Raw genomic sequence first — 20,898 nt, 5'->3', positions numbered from 1 at the left:
ACTCAGGGCAGAAGCAACAGCCCAGGACGACATCAAGGGATGCAGGGATATGTGCAAATCTGCTCTGGAAACTCTCCAGAGCCGTCCACACGTCGGGGGCTGGCGTCGCCACGGCACACACACTCCACCGAGCACAGGAGAGGGGTGGGGGTGGGGAACAGCTTGGGGAGGCTTGCACCACCTGATGAGAAAGATGGCTTTGCAACAGAAAAGTGACCTAGAGAAATGAGAAGCAGCAGAAACGTGTGGCTTTCAAGTCCCAACATGAGGCCACAGACGAACAGTTAAACTTCTAAATGGGAAGAGAAGAATTCAGTCGCTTCAGGAAATACCAGCCACAGGTGGACGGAGACAGCTCAGCCCCAAGCAGGTTCACAGACACCTAGGAAATCTTACCAGAACTTCATCTCTCTCCTCCAAAGGTAAATCTTTGGGCCTGGCTCATTCCAACTGAAGCCTTCAATAAATGAAGAATGGAATGGGTTAAAGATGGGCCGACGAGGCTCTACACCAACCAGACAGGTGTGGGCTCTGACCATGCCGGCTTCCAGCTCTGAGCTGAGGGCCGGGCCAGGCCCAGGAACAGATCTGCACAGTCCTCCTCTGCCCGTGTTCACGGTGCCGGCATCCCTGCCGTGGGTATCTTTGCTTGCCCCGTTCATCCCTGTTCTCTTTGCCACCTACTCCTAGGGACATCACCACTTCGAGAAGTAGGGGACAAGAGGTAGCCACTCTTGCGTGGCACCCACACGAACTGCGGATCCACACAGCCACGGCCAAGGACAACTTGGGTGTGAGGGTGGCTCTTGGCAAACCTGCTGCCAAGTTCTGAGACCTTGAGCCACTTAGTAATGGCTCCCCCTTGTCCCATCCCTATCTGCTCTCAGGAAAGGACCTGACAAACTTAATACAGGATGTGGCTTAAATATGTCACCTTTCCCGGAGTCCTTAACATTTTCACTGCCGTCTACAGGCCTTAAGCCAAGGGAGTGAAGAGCTGATGCAGGCCATGCGGGCGGGCAGGGCTCTGCTTGGCTGCGGCTGCTTGTAGGGAAAGCGCTCAGCAATGAGAGGCTCATGGCCTCAGAGAACAAGGGATCTCATGTGACTAGTGCCCAGTGGGCATCACCTTGTCATGGGGAACAGGGCAAGAGGAAGGGAGCAGAGCTGTTTCTGGAATATTATTTGGGGTCTCCCAGACTCCTAGGCTGGGCTTGAAATATACTATTTTGCCTCAAACCACTTTTTTTTTTTTTTAACTATATCACTCTGTCCCAAAACAGGTCGGTAAGACAATGAAAAATATCAGACCATAAACTAATTAGTACAGGGACCAATGGCCAATCCAGTCGAAATCAACCATTTGAAGCCACAACAATATTTTTTCCGTATTACTTCTAAAAAGAATAATCTACTTTCATGGTTCATTATATTCTCATGTTCTTTTGAACTGTTATTTATATTTGGAAATATTGTACTACATTAAAAACAAGATAAAAAAATGGGACTTTTTTTTTTTTTTAAGATTATTTATTTATTTATTTGACAGAGGGAGACAGAGAGAGAAGAAACCCAAGCAGGGGAAATGGGAGAGGGAGAAGCAGGCTTCCTGCTGAGCAGGGAGTCCAACACAGTGCGCGAACCCAGGACCCTGGGACTATGACCTGGGCCAAAGGCAGACACTTAATGAATGAGCCACCCAAGCGCCCTGGAAAAATGGGACTTTTCTCAAAGAACTGGGCCTGTTCTTTTCTACCTCATGTATCAAATTAAATTAATTCTACAAAACTAGACTTTCACATTGTACATACAACAGCAAAGAAATGTACTCTGTAATACCAAGAAATAGCTTTAGAAAGAAGCAAATCACTCTTAGAAAGTAGAGCTCTAAAACTTAAGGACCATCCTCAATCCTTCATACCCATAGAAGGAAACAGAAAATATACGGACAGTCCACAGGGCAGACACTCAGATCGGAAACTGGTTGAGAATTTTTATGGAGCACCTGTTGTGTTTTCGGTACTCTACTGAGACCTTTCACACCTCTTACCTCGTTTAAATGAAAAATTTCTCAGGGCACCTGACTGGTTCAGTCAGTAGAGCATGTGGCTCTTGATCTCAGAGTTGTGGGTTTAAGCCCCACATTGGGTATAGAGATTACTTAAAAAAAAAAATTAAGGACACTGTGGAGACGCAGTTGGTGAAGCCCCCAACTCTTGGTTTTGGCTTAGGTTGTGATCTCAGGGTTGGGAGACTGAGCCCTGCATCAGGCTCTGCACTCTGCTCCGAGTCTGCTTAGAGTTTCTCTCTTCCTTGTCCTCTGTCCTCCCTGCTCTGCTCTCTCCACTCAATCTTTTTTTTTTTTAATTAGGTAAATAAATAAATGAAAGATTTCTTGTCATATGGATCCCTGCAACAGATCTGACTCTGCAAGTCTCCATGCTAACGAGGAACTGAGGCATGAGGGGTCACTGTCCTCCTGGCCCCTGTGCCTACACACACACACACACATGCACGCACACATGCACGCACACGCACACACAACCCCTGCTTCACAAGAGAAAGCTTCAAAAGCAAACCAGTTTCTAGTGCACTAGGAAAAAACCTTCACGTACAGAGCAAGCAGAAGAAATAAGAAAATCAGGGGCGCATGGGTGGCTCAGTGGACTAAGCCTCTACCTTCAGGTCAGGTCATGATCTCGGGGTTCTGGGATCGAGCCCCGCATTGGGCTCTCTGCTCAGCAGGGAGCCTGCTTCCCCCTCTGCCTCTACTTGCCCCTCTGCCCACCTGTGATCTCTGCCTGTCAAATAAATAAATAAAATATTTTTTAAAAAAAGAAAGACAGAAGTAAGAAAAGCACAGGACATGATGGCAAGATGGCCAGCAAGAACCACACTCCTGGCAGCATTTAGAACCCCTCTATTCTCACAGGACCGTGCGACAGTGGCTGGCAGGGACACTCTCTACAAGTTGTCAGAAAGGAGGCGAGAGTATAAACAGAGTAAGTGGATAAGGCAAGGACAGCTCAGCATTACCTCGTCACACTGTGAAGATGTGCCATTTGAAACACGATCCGGCTCGCGTCTCAGGGATGCTCCAGGTTTCCCCTGGTTGCCTTCCACCCTACCCCCACTTTCTCCTAAGGAAGTTATTTTTATTTTTAGGGAGTACATGCTATCACCACTCCTCCTTCCTTTTAAAGCTCTTTGTTTCACTGCCCAAAGAAATCTTATCTCCACCTCATTAAAACCCACAGTCACTATGTGGCCCCTTTTGTTCCCCACCAACTGCTGTTTTCAGGTCATTTAATTCACTTCAAACTTTATTGAACTGTTGGGCTGAGTCAGACACACTATTAAGCAGGGATACCAGGATGAACGAGGTGATCTGTGCCTACGAGGAACTTGTCTCCTTATGGACATACAGACACAACCTAAAGATGCATTCTGTCCATCGCTCAACACATCTGCTCAGCAAATATTTATCTAGCTCCTACTCCGGGCCAAGTCCAGGGTCAGTTCAGGGGGTACGCCAGAAGCACTCCCCGAGACAAGTGCAGGAAGTTTATTATTAGAGTGGTAATTTCAGCAAACCCAGGTGGGGGGTGGAAGAGACGATGTGGCCAAGACAGGAGGTGTTGTCCAGTGAGGGACCCCCTTGGCAACTGGGGCTTACTCACGACAACAAGCAATGGTTTAGGGCACACGTCTCAGCCATCCCACCCAAGGGGAGAGGAAGCCGGCCACCGGTAATTTTTATACACCACTGTCTTTGGTTGAAAGCTGCTCCAGCGGCGTGGTAGTAATTTCCTGGCCCCTCCCGCTTGCCATGCATATGTGGGCCCCAGGGCCACCAAATGGTAAGGGCAACAGTGACATGGAAGGGCCACGACAGCTGAGGAACAGGCACCATCTTGAAGGCTGGGCATGGGGCTGGAGGCCAAATGGTAAGGGCAACAGTGACATGGAAGGGCCACGACAGCTGAGGAACAGGCGCCATCTTGAAGGCTGGGCATGGGGCTGGAGGGGTGATCCCTGGAATTGAAGAAGAAAGACCACACACAACTGTGATGAATGCTGTTGACCTGTGCAGAGCATCTGGGTGTTCGGCAGTTAGCAGTCTGGTTTGGGCAGGGGGTGGGGAGAGGGGGCGACTGATTCTAACACATTATGAGAAGTGGTCTGACAGGCGTCTGAATCAGGGTACGGGGATGGCAGAGAAGGAGGGAGCAGTTCAGGATAATCTCTGAGAGAGAACCACGGAAAGTTTCAGAAAGGAGATATTGACTCATGGTTCCTCTGGGCTCAGAAGAAATATGTAAAACAAATAAATGCATAACATCTACCTTTCGGAAAGAAATCCACAGTCAAGGCCTGGCATCTTCAAAGCCCTGAGCTGAGGGATATCTCAGGGCGCATGTATTTATAAAGGCACTGCAAGAGGTTGGGCTGACTTGAGCTGAAAGCCAATTATGGGGAAATGGACAAAGCACTGGCCTCCAAGTCAGAGACTTGACTTAATTCCTTATTGTCATTTAACAACTTGGCAAGACACACGCCTCTCTGGGGATCAGTTTCCTCTTCTGTCAAATGGAAGAGTCCCAGAACTTGGCAACTGTTGCCCAATCCCCATCCCACCCCCCCATCCTACCAACACCAGCTTCCTTGCAACCATGAAGACAAAGCTCAGCAAACCCCTTATCCCTTTCGTGTATCGATCACCCAAGACTCCAGTCTCCAAGGCAGCCTCATTTCGCTAGATGTTAAACCCCACCTGGCTCTGACATTGTCTTTTCTGCTCCCTTCTTCCACTCCTTCTCCCCTTTGCACTCCCCTCTGGGATGCAAGGGGCAGCAAATCCCCTATCCTTGACCTTTCTGGTGAGTGTTCCCTTTGCCTTCTTCTCCTGAGTGCAGCTGACCCCCGGCTCTCCCCAGTAACGATGCTTCCCCAGTGTCCCTTCCCAGTTGTGGTTGTTCTCTCTCCCTGGCCGCTGGGATTCCTGAGCCTGCCAGTGGGAGAGATGCTCCTTGCTCTTCACCATGGCTTCCAGGCTATCCTCCTCTCCCTCCCCTAAAACTCTGGGCCGGGCTGTCATCACTCTCCTTGTGCAAGTCATCAGGAACCCCAGCCACCCACCTCCATCCCTGGAGCTTTAGCTCCTGACTCAGGGGCCCCCCATGCTGTCACAGCTGGTGGTGATTTCAACATTCCTGGGCAGGGGCGTCTGGGTGGCTCAGTCGTTAAGCCTCTGCCTTCGGCTCAGGTCATGATCCCAGGGTCCTGGGATCGAGCCCCCCATAAGGCTCTGGGCTCAGCAGGAAACCTGCTTCTCCCTCTCCCACTCCCCCTGCTTCTGCTCCCTCTCTCGCCGTCTCTCTCTCTCTGTCAAATAAATAAATAAAATCATAAATATATGTGTGTGTGTGTGTGTGTGTGTATATATAGAGAGAGATATCTCTGGGCAAAATTCTTCCAATGCCCAGGTCCCTTTCCTGACCTCATTTCCTCCAAGGATGCTATCCACCACCCAGCCTCAGCCACGACTCTGGGTGATTCCAGACTTCATGCACTCATCATAATTCTAGTCACTGTCTCCTCCCTTTCTGGCTTACTATCTTTGATTCCAGGAACTACTGTGCATGGGTCCCCGCCTTTGCACTGTCCCTCACTTCCCCTCTTAACCTATTTCAAGTCCCCATTTGGACACCATAGCATGTATTTGCAAACCGACGGTATGTCCTCAGATCCTGTACCTGTTCCTTGCTTGGCTAAACCATGTCCCTGGTTAGACCGATCCAACTCAGCCTACCTCGTGTGCCCTCCTGCGCAATGGAATACGGAGAAAACAACACACAGACCTGCTGACTGGTCTCAAGGGCATCCTTCCTGCCCCCTGGCAAGCACCCTATTTCCCCAGTCCATTCGTTCTCCCTGACCCAAGACAACGATTTCACTTTTCATCCTGCTACTTCCTCCCTCCCTCTCCTTCTCCCTCTTCCTACTGCGAGGAGAGAAACTGAAGCAATCAGAAAGGAACTTCTCTACAAGCTCCCACAAGCACATCTGCCTACCTGCCCGCACCTGGGCCTTATAGGTTACCTTCTCTCTTAGAACAGCTGAAGTGCCCTTGCTCCTAGCTCAGGTTAATTCCTTGAAAATATGCAATAGATCCCAACCCCTCTCACTCACTTCAAACAGTGCTTGGACGATTCACCTCTTTCCCCTGCATCATCAATTTGTCACCATTGGATCACTCACGCAACATACAACATGCTGTTATTTCTCTCGTTTTCAAGAAAAACTTCCCAAACCCATCTCCCGTCTGAGCAAGGTTTGAGTCATCTCAGGCTGCTGTAACAAAATACCACAGACTGGGTGGCTTGAGCAAGAGACATTTATTTCGGGTGCCTGGGTGGCTCAGTGGGTTAAGCCACTGCCTTCGGGTCATGATCTCAGGGTCCTGGGATCGAGTCCCGCATCAGGCTCTCTGCTCAGCAGGGAGCCTGCTTCCTCATCTCTCTCTCTCTCTCTCTGCCTGCCTCTTTGCCTACTTGTGGTCTCTCTCTGTCAAATAAATAAATAAAATCTTAAAAAAAAAAAAAAAAGAGAGAGAGAGACATTTATTTCTCCTGGTTCTAGGGACTGGAAGTCTGATAGGATGCTGGCATGACTGGGTTCTGGTGAGGGCCCTGCTCCTGGCTTGCAGACAGCTGCCTTCTTGCTGTAACCTCAGAAGGCAGAGTGAGAGAGAAAATTGGGGGGAGAAACACAATTCAGCTTCCAGCTGGCTATCAATGCATTTCTCGCCTTCCCTTTACAAGACTCTTTAAAACCGTGTGTATTCCCTGGTTTCCATTACGTCATGAGACTTCTCAGGGACACCCGACGCTAAGGCCACATTGCTAAATCCAGTGGTCCATTCTCACCCCTCATCTGACTTGATCAACCAGCAAAACCTGACACCGTCTGATCACGTCTTCCCTCTTTGACTACTTTCTCCACTTGGCTTCCAAGATGCCACTCACTCCTGGATTTCTTCATCCCATATACTGAGGATTCTTTGCCGGCTGCTCAGTCCCTGGACCTCTTCTCTCTTCTATCTGGAGGCATTCCCTTGCCAGGTGTCTGCAGATGCTTTTACTTTGGATATCTTCAGGCCAGGGCTTGCTCTATATCCCCAGCAAGATGAAACTGCCTACATGACATTTCCCACTTGGATGTCTCACGGGCATCTCGGACTCAATCCTGATCCTCACCACCTATCTAAACCTACTCCTATACCCTTTCCATATGCGTAAATGGCACATTATTCTTCTAGCTGCTCAGGACAGACACACTGGAGTCCTCCTGAACATCCAACATCTGATGTCAGGCAAGTCCTGACAACTTCGTCTTCTAAGTCTATCCAAAATCCAGCCACTATGCACCTCCTCCCCTGAAATCATTCTAATCCAACAATTATCATCTCTCCAGACCTGAATTGTAGCAATGACCTCAGTGATCTCCCTGCCTCTGCCCTCACTACCATCTGTCCATTCTCAACACTGTGATCAAAATGATCCTGTGACCATAAGGGAGATGATGTCCCCCCTCTGCTCAAAACCCTTCAACAGATTCCCAGCACATCCAGAGTAAAATACAAAGTCCTTCCATGACCAGGGCACCTGGTGGCTCAGTCGGCGAAGTGTCCAACTCTTGACCTCAGCTCAGGTATTGATCTTGGGGTTGTAAGTTCAAGCCCCATGTTGGGGTCCACACTAGGCATGGGGCCTACTTAAACAAATAAAAAATAAAAATCGTTCCATGACCCACAAGGCCCTATACATTGGCACTTTTCCCCCTATCCTCCACTTTTCTTTTTTTTTTTTTTTTAAAAGATTTTATTTATTTATTTGACAGAGAGAGATCACAAGTAGGCAGAGAGGCAGGCAGAGAGAGAGAGGAGGAAGCAGGCTCCCTGCTGAGCAGAGAGCCCGATGTGGGACTCGATCCCAGGACCCTGAGATCATGACCTGAGCCGAAGGCAGTGGCTTAACCCACTGAGCCACCCAGGCGCCCTATCCTCCACTTTTCTGACCTTCTCTCCTAATACTTGCCCTTGGTGGTTCACTCCGCTCTGGCCACAGGCTGGTTTGTCGCTCCCTCTTCCCTAGACTACTCTAATCCCAGATATCAATTTTTTAAAAGATTTTATTTATTTCAGACAGAGAGAAGAGGAAGCGAGCAGAAGTGGGGGCAGGGACAGAGGCAGAGGGAGAAGCAGGCTCTCCCCTGAGCAGGGAGCCTGAAGTGGGGCCCAATGCCAGGACCCCACGATCCTGACCTGAGCTGAAGGCAGACACAACTTACTGAGCCACCCGGGCGCCCCTAATCCCAGGCACCTAAATGGCTTGCTTCCTCACCTCCTTCAGGTCTTTACTTGAACATTAGCTCCTAGCTAAGGATCACCCCAGCCCCCCATCCAAAACTGCATCCCCTCCTCTACCTCCAGAAACATCCTATCCTTCCATTCCCCTTCCCTGCTTTTTCCTCCTTAGCCCTTTTCACCAACATACTATATATTTGACTTATCTTGTTTATATCCTCTCTCTCCCATCTAGACTGTAATTTCCTGGAGAGGCACCCGGTCTCTCTGGGTGTCAGTTTCTAGTACCTAGAATGATACATTACACACAGCAGGTAATCAGCAGGTATTTGCTGACCAAATGAATGACGGAAAGGAAATCTTAACCATGAGGATGGAGGTTGTGTTCGTCCTCTTCATTCTACCTCCAGTACCTAGCACAGGGCCTGGCAGAGATGGGCAGGCAACAGCTGTGGAACAAGTAGGATGGTTGTGAAGATCAAGGCACGTAAAAGATATTGGAGCATTAATAACAGAGTTGCAGAAATAAAGAACCATTATTCTTGTTAGTTCCTCAATGCAAAGTAACTTAAATTTATCACTTTCTCTTGGTGTGTGTGGGGAGGTTCTTGAGTTACTTTTTGATAATGAAGGATCAAATAGAAATAGATGGAAAACTTCAGACCACGCTGTAGGTTTGTGTTAAAGTAATAAGGTGAAGTTTCTCAGCGAAGTGGGCAAGGTGGCACACTTAGCCCCTGGAGAAGGGGGTGGAGTGCGGTGAGCTAGCAGTGCCCTACTGGAATGTCACTGGACTCCCTGCTAAGGGGAGGGCCAAGGACGAGGTGTAGATGGATGGGCAGGAGGTGTAGATGGATGGGCAGGACACGGACATCTCTGATGATGGCTCCACCTCTCCCACCAGGCAAGCCTAACCAATCTGGTGGAAGTGCGATGGTAGTGGCAAGAGGTGGTCCAGATCTGTAAGTAAGGCTTTGAGATCTACTCAGGATCCCAGTCTACTGGCTCTAGAACTCTTTCCGACACAGTTTATGAGGTATCCCTAAAAACTACTGTAAGAATCATAAACGAGGGGCGCCTGGGCGGCTCAGTGGGTTAAAGCCTCTGCCTTCAGCTCAGTTCATGATCTCAGGGTCCTGGGATCGAGCCCCGAATCGGGCTCTCTGCTCAGCGGGGAGCCTGCTTCTCCCCCTCCCCTCTCTTTGCCTGCCTCTCTGCCTACTTGTGATCTCTCTCTGTCAAGTAAATAAATAAAATCTTTAAAAAAAAGTTAAAAAAAAAAAAGAATCATAAACTACACATCCGATCCACCTTCATTCAGTCCTTGAGATTGGCCCATGGATATAAACGAGGACGCTCGGGGTAAAGACTATCCGTTCAGTACTCATATCCGCTTAGAAACAGTACAAGGTAGGGGCCTGCATCCGCTCTCTGACTCATCCACTAGTCCTGTATGGTGGTTTATTCAGATTACAGGGTGTCAGGCACAGGCCTTTGGCAGAGAGGTCAAAGATCAACCTCTGTGCCCTAGGTTAGCATGGTATCCTTGTCTGCTAGTGCCTGCTTACATAGCAACGGGAGTCCTTCCCTTCTCCATGAGGCCTCTGTTGTCTTCTGGAAGTCTGCAATATGACCTTTTCCTCCAATTCAGTTAGGATTCCCCCCACCCAAATATTTCAATCTTACTCACCTGATTACTACAAGGAACCAAGGAAAAGTATCCCAGACACCTTAATTTAAAGAACCTGACCTAGGGGCACCTGGGTGGTTCAGTCGGTTGGGTGTCTGACTCTTGGTTTCAGCTAGGGTCATGATCACCCAGGGTCTGAACCACCAATGAAGGGCTCCGTGCTCAGCAGGGTATCTGCTTGAAAGGACTCTCTCCCTCTGCCCCTCCCCCTACTCGCAGGTGCCCACCCCCCCAAAATAAATAAATAAATCTTAAATAAGTAAATAAAAATTTACTTAAAAAAGAACCTGACCTAGAAATCGCCATATGGCCACCAAGGTTTCAGCTCGGAAAGGAAGGCAAGGAATGCTGAATCATTCTGCTCCTCAGAGACAAACTGTTACACACCCTCATTTCCAGGTCAGACGCATTTTTCCGGTCTTGATGCCTGTCCCTGAGTTTGTGACTATACTTGTTTCCTGAGACCAGAAATTGTCGTTGTAAAGGCCCGTGGGTGGTCAAAGAACTTAATTTGCACGGGTGACTGTGCCCTCAGAGAACGGCACAACAACATTCACACATCCAAACATGATTTCCCAAACAGAACCTAATTACGGCAAAAGTCCCCTATGCTTCAAATTAGCCTCTCAGGCCCTTCACTCAACCATCCAAACATTAACCGGAGGCCTACTGGGTACCAGTTATGGAGCACACATCTGGGGGATTCCCAGGCGTTGAGGGAGGGAGGGAGAGAGGGCGAAAGAGAGAGACTATAAACTTCGTAAATAGATAAATTACAATAAAATATGATGGATGCTATTTTCAACAACGTTACTTGGCAGCAGATGGGAAAGGGATTGCCTGAGGGGAGGGGAGGGAGCTCAAGAAAGACCTCAGAGAGATGAGAGATGTGAGCTGAGCGGAAGGAGGAATGAATGCAAGCGTGCCAGGTGAGGGAGAGGGAGCGGACCGATGGGCACCGCGGGGATGGGCACCGCGGGGATTCGGGTGAAGTCAGGGCAGGCAGTGCACGGACGGGGTGGAGTGGAAGGGAGGAAACCAAGTTTGCTGAGCCTGCGATTCCTGAGTCCTGGTCCTTCCGGCCAGTACTACGTGCCAGATACCTTACTGATGTTTACAGAGTTAATCTGTAGAAAGAACCCCGACCTCTGCCTGGTCCATGATAAACACCATGCGTATTTTGCTTTGACTCTGACTATGTATTTGGGTGACATGCGCACCACCACACTAGCCCACGGTAGAGAGTAATTAAGAGATATCCGTTGAACGAATGAACCACTTGCGGTTTCCAAGAAGGAATGGAGATGGGCATGGCTCTCATTATGCCACGTCCTGCAGAAGGGTGAAGGGAAAGCGTTCCCTGCAGGACTGCTTCAGCCGCCCGAAGGTCATTAACTCTTCCCAGCGGCCATTCCCACTCATCCCATGCAAACCTACACTGGGGCAGCAACATCACTCACCACAAACCTTGCATGTGCACAACATCTTCAGCTTACTCGTATTACCTTGTTTAAATAACTGCAATCTTTAAATCCCAAACTTTCCATCTCTTGTATGAGTCCTATTTCCAGACAGAACCTGAAATTTTCGTTTCTGATTTGGGGTCCTACTAGCCTCCACAGAGGGAAGCTTAGGAAAGAATTTAAGTAATTGGCTGATATCCTGCTACGACTGTCCCAAAGGGACTCCTGCATGGACCCCCTTGCACTAATCTCGAGAAGGAGACTTGGTAAAGGGGGTGCCTTAACTTCCTAAATTTTTTTTTTTAAAGATTTTATTTATTTACTTGACAGAGATCACAAGTAGGCAGAGAGGCAGACAGAGAGAGAGCGGGGGAAGCAGGCTCCCTGCTGAGCAGAGAGCCCAATGTGAACCTCCATCCCAGGACCCTGGGATCATTACCTGAGCTGAAGGCAGAGGCTTAACCCACTGAGCCACCCAGGCGCCCCTAATTTCCTAAATTTTAAAATCACTTTGCAAAGTCACTGTCTAGCCTCAGGTAACTCAGTTCAATTCCACATGCACGGAAAAAGGTACCATGGGCTGCAAATGCCCTTGCACATGCTTAATCTGTATCCAGAGACGGGAATTAGATTGGGTCTTGAACTGTAGTTAGCTGCTAACCAGCTGGATGGCACTGAGTATCTTTGAGCGTTGGGTCCTTCATTAGTAAAACGAAAGGGTCAGGATGGATGATCCCAGCTCTCACCCTCAATAATTTGCAAATGGGAAATGTCATTAATATCAGTAACTATTTCTGCATTTCAAAGCCAGTAAGTTCTAGAGTTTACTCCAGAGGAATACTTGGCTCAGCAAATTGCCAAGGCTTTTCTGTAGTCTGACGATAGAAGATACTGGGAAATAGAGCGCATACCTTTATTCACTCAAAAAAATATTCACTGAGTGCCTATTACTGAAAGACCCTGTTCGAGTCATGATTACAGCACTGAGCAAGGAGCTCACTCTTTGCACAGAGCTTACCCCTTGGGCTTCATGATTACAGCAACAAGCAAAGGAGCTCGCTCTTTACACAGAGCTTACCCCTTGGGCTTCAATTAACCCACCCCCATGACAAATAAATCTCATCACTGCTTTGGATGGCAGAAAGAGTGATCTGATAGATTTGTTTTACGTGTCATGAATTGTGTCTGGGTATCTCTGAATTAACAAAAGATTAAAACTCCTTCAAAAAATGCCTGCCTGCAGTTACTCCAGCGACTATTTTCTCGTAGTTTAGAAAGAAGTAACTTCTGGTTTGCAAAGAGACGGAGATACATTCACACATGAATTCCTGTAAAATTTAAGGCACTAAGTAAAAGGTTTAAAGGGTTTTCCTGCTGAAAAAGAAAACAATTTTCTTTCTCTAGGACCAATTCTTTAAAATGGTTTGTTTTTTAAAATTTTTTAAAAAGTAACCTCCATGCCCAACATAGTACTCAAACTCACAACCCCCCAAGATCAAGAGCTACATGTTCTACCAACTGAGCCAACCAGGCGCTCCTCAAATGGGGTTTTAGACACAAAACAGAGAGAATTTCCCTACTCCTTCACAGAATGCCAGATGGGTCTACAACAGAAATATGATGTGGAACTTCAACTGCTGTACCTCAAAAAAGGCATCTTTACACGCTGCAAAATAAATCAATAAAATGAAGAGGAAACAAACTAACGCTGGGGGTAGAAAGATGTATATCCTAGATCTAGATCAGTAAAAGATAACATAATTCCACTGAACGATTTTAGAGCTAGAACCACCTCAACCCTTAGTTTTATATAAACAAGAAACCTGAGATTCAAAGACATTAAGTGACCTCCTCAAGGCAAAGCCAAGATACTTGTTAGCAGCAAAGCTGTGCTAAGAAACCAGATTTGCAAACTGCTTGTTCTGGAATCCAGTTCTACATTAACTAACTGTAAGAGTTTTAGCAAATCAAGACTCAACAGACAGTACCCCTTATAGATGACACACAGTTTTAGACTAAACGTATGACACCTAAAGCTTGTAGTATATTTATCAGGGGGGCTATCCAGTCTGATATTACTTATGAAGGGTTTAGATAAATTTATGGATAAAACACCTAGAACAGATACCTTATACACAGGACATATTCGAAACTTCTTTAAGTCACCTGTTCAGAAAGGGAAAGGAATCCCTTTCCTCTGCTAAAGAAGAGTAACAAATTATAATCTTATTTAACCAGGTATGGTTAAAAACGCACTCTGAACTGGGCCCAAATTCCCCCCGCCCCCAGTCCCACATCTGATCGCCAGTGAAGTAGCTGGGTTACTTCCAGAGTAGAGGCTGAAGCCACTCAAACTGCAGGTTAGTGGGGGTTCCTAAACCAAAGGTTCCAGGAGGAGACTGCTTGTATTAAAAAATAATTAAGAATATCTAAAACACATAGTTAACCTTTTGAGGTCAGGGTCAGAGATGATAACCACGTCTTACCCAAAAATGTCTCTTGGACACAGCAGTGGAGAAATATGAGGCCAGAATGGTCTGGGCCTGAAATCTTGGCTTTTCTGGAATCAGAATTCAACACTTTTAGGAAGGAGGATAAGTTTTTAAAAACCCATCAACGGTCTACTCTCCCACTTACACACTCAAGAAGGGACTCCAGTCGTAAATTTCTCCCCCTATGTAGGCTCCTAGTTTGGGAATGATAATTCTATAGTGCATTACTCATGCTTACACACTCCTGAAAAACTTTTTAAAACATTCACTGTAATGGCAATTCGTAAATGTGGTGAGGGTTTCTAAAAAGCTATCCTGACAGGGCACGAATGCGAGCAGAATTTGCAAATACGGGGTTTGCAGCTTGATTTCCTCGGACCTCCATGCAGCTTCAGGCGAATTCGAGTTCCTCCCAAAACAAAGTCCCCTAAGTACGCGGAATCCCGTTCTCAAATCTTGGCCTCAGGGCGGACGGTGGTGGTCAAAGGCAGCCCTCAAGGTTAGGGGCTTTCTCTAACCCAAGGAGGGCTCGCGGGGGAGGGCTGCTAGTCTGGGGGACCCGAAGGAGACTTGGCTGGAGGAAGCCCGGGTGCGCGCGCCCACCGGCCGACTCCCGGGGACCCCGACGCGCCTCCCCGCCCTCCCGGGGCCCGCCTCGCTCACCGAGGTGGCCGCCGACGACGGTGACGGCGATCTGGTCCATGAGCACCGCCCGGAAGCGCACGTCCTGCTCGGAGCAGCGCTGCCGGAGGGCGCGCAGGATCTGCACCTGCGGGTAGTCCTCGCGGATGCGCCGGTCCGTCAGGAACCAGAGCTGGGAGCACATGGCGGCCAGGGCGGCGGCGCCTGGCGCGCCGCGCGGGCCCCCTCGACGTCCCGGGCCGCTCGCTCAGGCTGGCTGGCGGCCGGCCGGCCGGCGTCCGGGGCGAGCGCGCGCCGCGGCTCCGCTCCGGCCGGTGCGCCAGGCGCCTCTGCAGCCCTGACCCAGCGAATCTGCCCGGCCACTCAGCGCCGCCGCCGGCACCCGTCAGCCAATCAGCGCGCGGCGGCGGGCGCGGGCCGGCCGCGCGGCCAGCTGCAGAGGCGGCCTCGGCGGGCGGCGCCCGGGGAGGGGCGGCGGGGCCCGGGGCCTGCGGCGGCCGGGGGAGGGGTGGCGGGCGGGGCTCCGGGCCTCGGGAAGCCCTCGGGCCGCCGGCTGGGGGTGGTGCAGCCGCGGGAGGGCATCCCCGGCCCCGCCCGGGACCCCCCCGGTGGGCGTGGCGCTGCCGGCCTGGGTGGGGCGGCGGGAGCGGGAGGGGCCGGGGCGGTGTCCCGCGGGGCGGAAAGGATGTCCTGACTCCCGGACTAAAGATGCGCTGCGGGATGCGTCCCGAAGGCGGTCCCGAGCATCCGGGGCCGAGGGCACCGGTGAGCCCCGGCAGAGTCCGGAATAGGGCCTCGGGGACGTCCCAAGGGGAATTCTGGAGCCTGGCGAAGGTCACCCGGCTAGGCCCCCAGTTGGACCGTGGCTTTGGAATTCTTGGCGGAAATCCTGGCCTGGAGCTGGGGGTGGGGGTTGAGGGGAGTTGGGTTTTAGCCGCCTCCAATCGGATCATTTGAAGGTGCATTTCTCGGGGTCTCAGATATTCTTACACTGGACAGCACCTCCTAGTTTGCGGCGGCTCTGGGCCTCAGAACCTCAATATGATGAAAACGGGTCTAAGACTTCTTTTAGAGAGACCACTGCCTGGTCTTTCCCCATCATCCCCCGCCCCGGGCCGTACCACTGAGTCATCTTTAAATACCGTCCTTGGTCCTAGCCAATTAGAAATTCTGCCTGCAAACAATGTTTGAAGCCAGATCCTTTCTAAATAACTGCAAGACTGAAGTTAGCCATCTTTAAGATTGCATTTGCTCTTCCAGCTCATGAAAATGTATTTGGGGGGGGGGGGGCTTAGGGAAGCAAGAGTAATTTCAATGCAGGCCCAGCAGTGACAACTTAAAAACCCATTTTGAAGATGTCTCAGGTAAAGTATAGGTTTCACTGTAAGTATTAGGCAGATATGTGCGTTTACCCACTGGATATGCCTTTGGAAAAGTTATATCTAAACGGCATTTCAAAAATTAATTCTTTAAGTATCCCCATATATTTTCTTAAAGTATCAATAAACTAGTGCCCTATAGATTAGTATCTTCCAAATCTATCTTCTTTTTTTTTTTTTAAGATTTTATTTATTTAATTTAAGGGTGTCTGAGTGCCTGGGTCAGTTAACTATCTGCTTTCAGCTCAGATCATGATCTTGGGGTCCTGGGAACCAGCCCCACATCAGTCTCCCTGCTCAGCGGGGTGTTTGCTTCTCCCTCTTCCCCTGCAGCTCCCCCTGCTGTGCTGTCTCTTTCTCTGTATCAGATTTTTTTTAATCTTTTTTTTTTTTTTAAGATTTTATTTATTTATCTTAGAGAGAGAGCGCGCGCCAGTGCATGAGTGAAGGGAGGGGCAGAGGGAGAGGGAAAGAATCTCAAGCAGACTCCACCTGAGTGTGGAGCTCATGGTGGGGGCAGGGAACACCAGCCAAAGATTGTGACCTGAACCAAAATCAAGATCCCTGCACTCAATTGACTGAGCCTCCCAGGCGCCCCCAAAACTATCTCCTAACCACGGATCACCTTGGGCACTAGAGACTCCATCTGCTACATTGACTATTTCCTTGGTACTTCATGGTGTTCATTTTGTTGACCCTGGGGCTCCCTATGGGGCTTTCCCAGTATTACACGTAGGATGTCTATGAGAGGATGAACCATAGTTTGCTGGAACAATTGTATACTAAAAGCTAGATAAGAGTCAATAAATTTAGGGTGCCTGGGTGGCTTGGCTGGTCCAAGGCTGGTAACTACCTTCAGCTCAGGTCATGATCCCAGAGTACCAGGATCTCCCGCATCGGGATCCCAGCTGCTTAGGAAGTCCGCTTCTCCCTCTGACATTCTCCCCTCTCATGGTCTCTCTCACTCTCTCTCAGATAAATAAAATCTTAAAAAAAAAAAAAAAAGTAGGGCGCCTGGGTGGCTCAGTGGGTTGAGCCGCTACCTTCGGCTCAGGTCATGATCTCAGGGTCCTGGGATCGAGTCCCGCATCAGGCTCTCTGCTCAGCAGGGAGCCTGCTTCCTCCTCTCTCTCTCTCTGCCTGCCTCTGTGCCTACTTGTGATCTCTCTCTGTCAAATAAATAAATAAAATCTTTAAAAAAAAAAGTAAATTTAGAAGTTTCTTATAATCCGTGTTCATAGTCATCTATGCAAAATTAGAACGTGTAAGTCATAGGCAGATGCATGTCCATATCCAGGCTTGAGGAGAGCAGGGTCTGAGGACCCAGGTGGTGTCATTACTTCCTCAGTGTATTTGCTCTCCCTTGCTAGCAGGTTCCTACCACCCCTATGGTCTTCCTTTCCCAGGATGGGTGACAGGTGAGGACCTGGGACAGCGCATATCCAATTAGGAGATGGCTACACTTGTCCAAGTATAATGTTTTGTTATACTACCAAAATTCCTCAAGCACGGAGATACTGTTTCAGGTATAGGATTATCTTCCCAGATGTGTTGTTATATAATATTTCCCCATAGATGACTCCCAAATTCAAGTTTAATTTTGACATCTCTTGAGCTTCAGCAATGTGAAAGGATGCTATCCTGCCATCACCTCAACGTCCCTAATACTAAACTCATTAGTTTCCCCTCCATTCCAGATTCTATTGTCTTAATAAGGAAAATATATGATCTCACATAGCAAGAAATTTAGAGGAAGGTCAGCTTTAGGATTAGTTCATTTAACAGCTAAATAACACTATCAGGGGACCCAGATTCTTTATATCTTTCCACGCTGATATTCTTAGGTTAGTGTCCCTCATAGTTACAGAATGGTTGCCACAATTCCACCTAACACATCCATCCACATAATGTCTGGCAGAAGTAGAGAGACTGTTTCTTCCCATGTGCCCCTTTTTATTGCCATGGAAAACCTGTCTCGGAAGACCTCAAGCCAACTTCCCACAGTCTCTTATGCCCATGTCTAAACACAGTCGCCATCAAGAAAGAAGAAACTATCGTGAAAGGCTTAAATTAGTTATGATTTGCCCCTGTGGCTTGGAATTAGAATCCCTTCCCCCAAGCACATGTAGAGTTAGGTGAACAACCTGGGCAAAATGAGAGTTTTCCTAGGAGAAATGAAGGGAGAAAAGATGTTAGAAGAACAAACCACAGTGCTTAATACAGATGGTAATAGGGTAAACATGCCAAGTAAGTTAGGCTGTGGTAACTAATGATCTTAAAGTGACTAATAACAAGAACGTGTTTTGTTTTGTTTTTTCTTGAAATACCCTACATGTTTATGGCCAGTCAGCTTGACTACATTCTAGTTTGTCTTCGTGCTGTGACCCAGGCTTATCAAGTGACCCATATCCAGGACAATGTTGGTCTCGTGAAAGAAAAGTGATCATGTGAATGACACACTGGCTCTTCATACCTTGTCGCAAGAGAGAGAGGAAAAGCCCCTTGAGAACTATGAACTTCTACCTGGCTCTGAGAGCCGAGTTCATCCAGGACAGCAACCCTGGAACTGATACATTTTCTTGGTCAGAACAGGTTCACCGGGCCAACTCTGACATCCACAGAGAAGGACCGCAAACATTTGTGAACCACCATAACCAAAAATAGAGTCTGCCATACTCAAGGACCAGGAATCGTCAAACCCTGCTCTGCTTATCTTGTCTCCTCTCCTTAGGGTTTCCAAGGGGACTATACATGAGAAAGAAATTGGAATTGAAACCAAAGGATCATTTTATTCATACCTGAGCTAGCACCCAGTAACCTCTAGAATAGAACTCTGCCAGAAGACGAGGTTGAATGACATGGCGTAGGTTTCGGGCTGCTTCCTAATTCCCTGTTCCCCTTCCACCTTCTACATTTTGGGGCCAGGATGCATGGGCGTGCCTGCAGAAAGAGGGGAGGAGATGATCAGATCTGCGAAGCAGACCACATTTACTCTTCTGAGTATGTGCTGGAGACTGAGCTGGGCCTATTCAGCAGGAAATGGGGAGCAAGGCAACACATGGCCATGTGACCTCTCAACCCAAAGTGACCCCAGCCACGTAAAACGTGCATTCATTGATATCCTGGGCTCTGACCAATCCGATTAACAAGTTCTTCCTTCTAAGGGAAACCATTAAGAAGACAGGGCATGGGGCACCTGGGTGGTTCAGTGGGTTAGGTCTCTGCCTTCTGCTCAGGTCATGGTCTCAGGCTCCTGGGATTGAGCCCCACATCGGGCTCTCTGCTCAGCAAGGAGCCTGTTTCCCCCTCTCCCTCTCTCTGCCACTCTGCCTACTTGTGATCTCTCTCTCTCTGTATCAAATAAATAAATTAAATCTTTTTTAAAATTAAAAAAAAAAAAAAGACATGGCAGAAGAGAAGGGAATTCCCTCTTATGTTCCACATTCTCAATTCTGTTCTCTCTTACTTTGTTAGGAAGAGGAATGGAAAAGTGCACTAGGCATCATCTATTTGCTTTCTCATCCAGACTATAAGGCTCTTCTTAAGAACTGGGGCCAATGCATCATGATGCCATGTATCATTGTTTCTACCTCTAGTAGGTACTCAGGTATCTGTTGAAAATAGTGGTGACTGTCATTAAGAGACATCATTGCGATTTCAGTTGACAAAACTGTGGTCAATTACAGATGTACAGTTGGCCTATGTGTGTGTGTGTCTCTGTGTGTGTGTGTTTTGCGATTTTATTTGTTTATTTGTCAGAGAGAGAGAGAGAGAACACAAGCAGGGGGAGCAGCAGGCAGAGGAGAAGCAGGCTCCTCATTGAGCAAGGAGCCCAGTGTGGGACTTGATCCCACTACCCTGGGATAATAACCTGAGCCGAAGGCAGTCGCTTAACCAGGTGTCCTTACAATTGGCCTTTGAGTAACATGAGAGTTAGAGATGCCAACCCCTTGCACAAATACAAGTCCATGTATAATTTTTGACTCCCTAAAAACGTTACTAATAGCCTTCTATTGGCCAGAAGTCTTACTGATAATGTAAACAACAGATATTTTGCATATTTTATGTATTTTCTGCAATATTCTTACAATAAAGTAAGCCAGAGAAAAGAAAGTGTTATTAAGAAAATCAAAAGGAAAAAATAAAATAAAAAAAAAGAAAATCAAAAGGAGGGATGCCTGGGTGGTTCAGTCAGTTGAGCATCTGACTCTTGATTTCAGGGTCGTGAGTACAAACCCTGTGTCCAAGGCAACTTAAAAAAATTAAAGGGCAGGGGCGCCTGGGTGGCTCAGTGGGTTGGGCCGCTGCCTTCGGCTCAGGTCGTGATCTCAGGGTCCTGGGATCGAGTCCCGCGTTGGGCTCTCTGCTCAGCAGGGAGCCTGCTTCCTTCTCTCTCTCTCTCTGCCTGCCTCTCAGTGTACTTGTAATTTCTCTCTGTCAAATAAATAAATAAAATCTTTAAAAAAAAAATTAAAGGGCAGGAAAATACATTTATAGTACTATATTATATTTATTGAAACAAATCCATGTATAAATAGATGCATACCGTTCAAGTCTTTTGTTCAAGGGTCAAGTGTACTAGGTCTATAACCCGGGATTCTGGGGCTATATTTCTCATCTTACTTCTAACCTTCAGTACATATTGGCACAAAAGGGTATTGAGATGTGGGTCTGGACAATGGAAAGAAAGTGATAGTCTTCATAAATATTACATATGATCCCGAGCAGATGAATGTGCCAAGTATATAGAAGATCAAAATGCTATTGACCTCAGTAAATTAGAGAAATGGAAGGTTAAAATGCACCACGGAGCAAAAGAAGCATCACACACTGAAAGAACTGGCCTGGCAGAAATGTGGCCAAA

At 48.1% G+C, this 20,898-nt stretch overlaps 1 protein-coding gene across 3 annotated transcripts in view; it reads right to left on the bottom strand.

Annotated features, from left to right (window-relative positions):
• Positions 1 to 15,015, bottom strand: part of RIMKLA (ribosomal modification protein rimK like family member A) — a 32,803-nt gene extending 17,788 nt beyond the window's left edge. For 2 of the 3 annotated variants that reach the window (XM_045064330.1, XM_045064331.1), the window contains exon 1: positions 14,677 to 15,015. In XM_045064330.1, coding sequence (XP_044920265.1) covers positions 14,677 to 14,839 — 163 coding nt within the window. In that variant the 5' untranslated portion in view covers positions 14,840 to 15,015. The remainder of the gene's footprint in view (positions 1 to 14,676) is intronic. The other variant, XM_004741543.2, reaches the window with a different exon arrangement.
• Positions 15,016 to 20,898: the final 5,883 nt, after the last annotated feature.

The sequence above is a fragment of the Mustela putorius genome, unplaced genomic scaffold, assembly GCF_011764305.1.
Source record: "Mustela putorius furo isolate JIRA1106 unplaced genomic scaffold, ASM1176430v1.1 tig00003853_pilon_pilon_pilon, whole genome shotgun sequence".
Lineage (NCBI taxonomy): Eukaryota > Metazoa > Chordata > Mammalia > Carnivora > Mustelidae > Mustela > Mustela putorius.
This window is presented reverse-complemented; position numbering and strand designations above follow the sequence as displayed.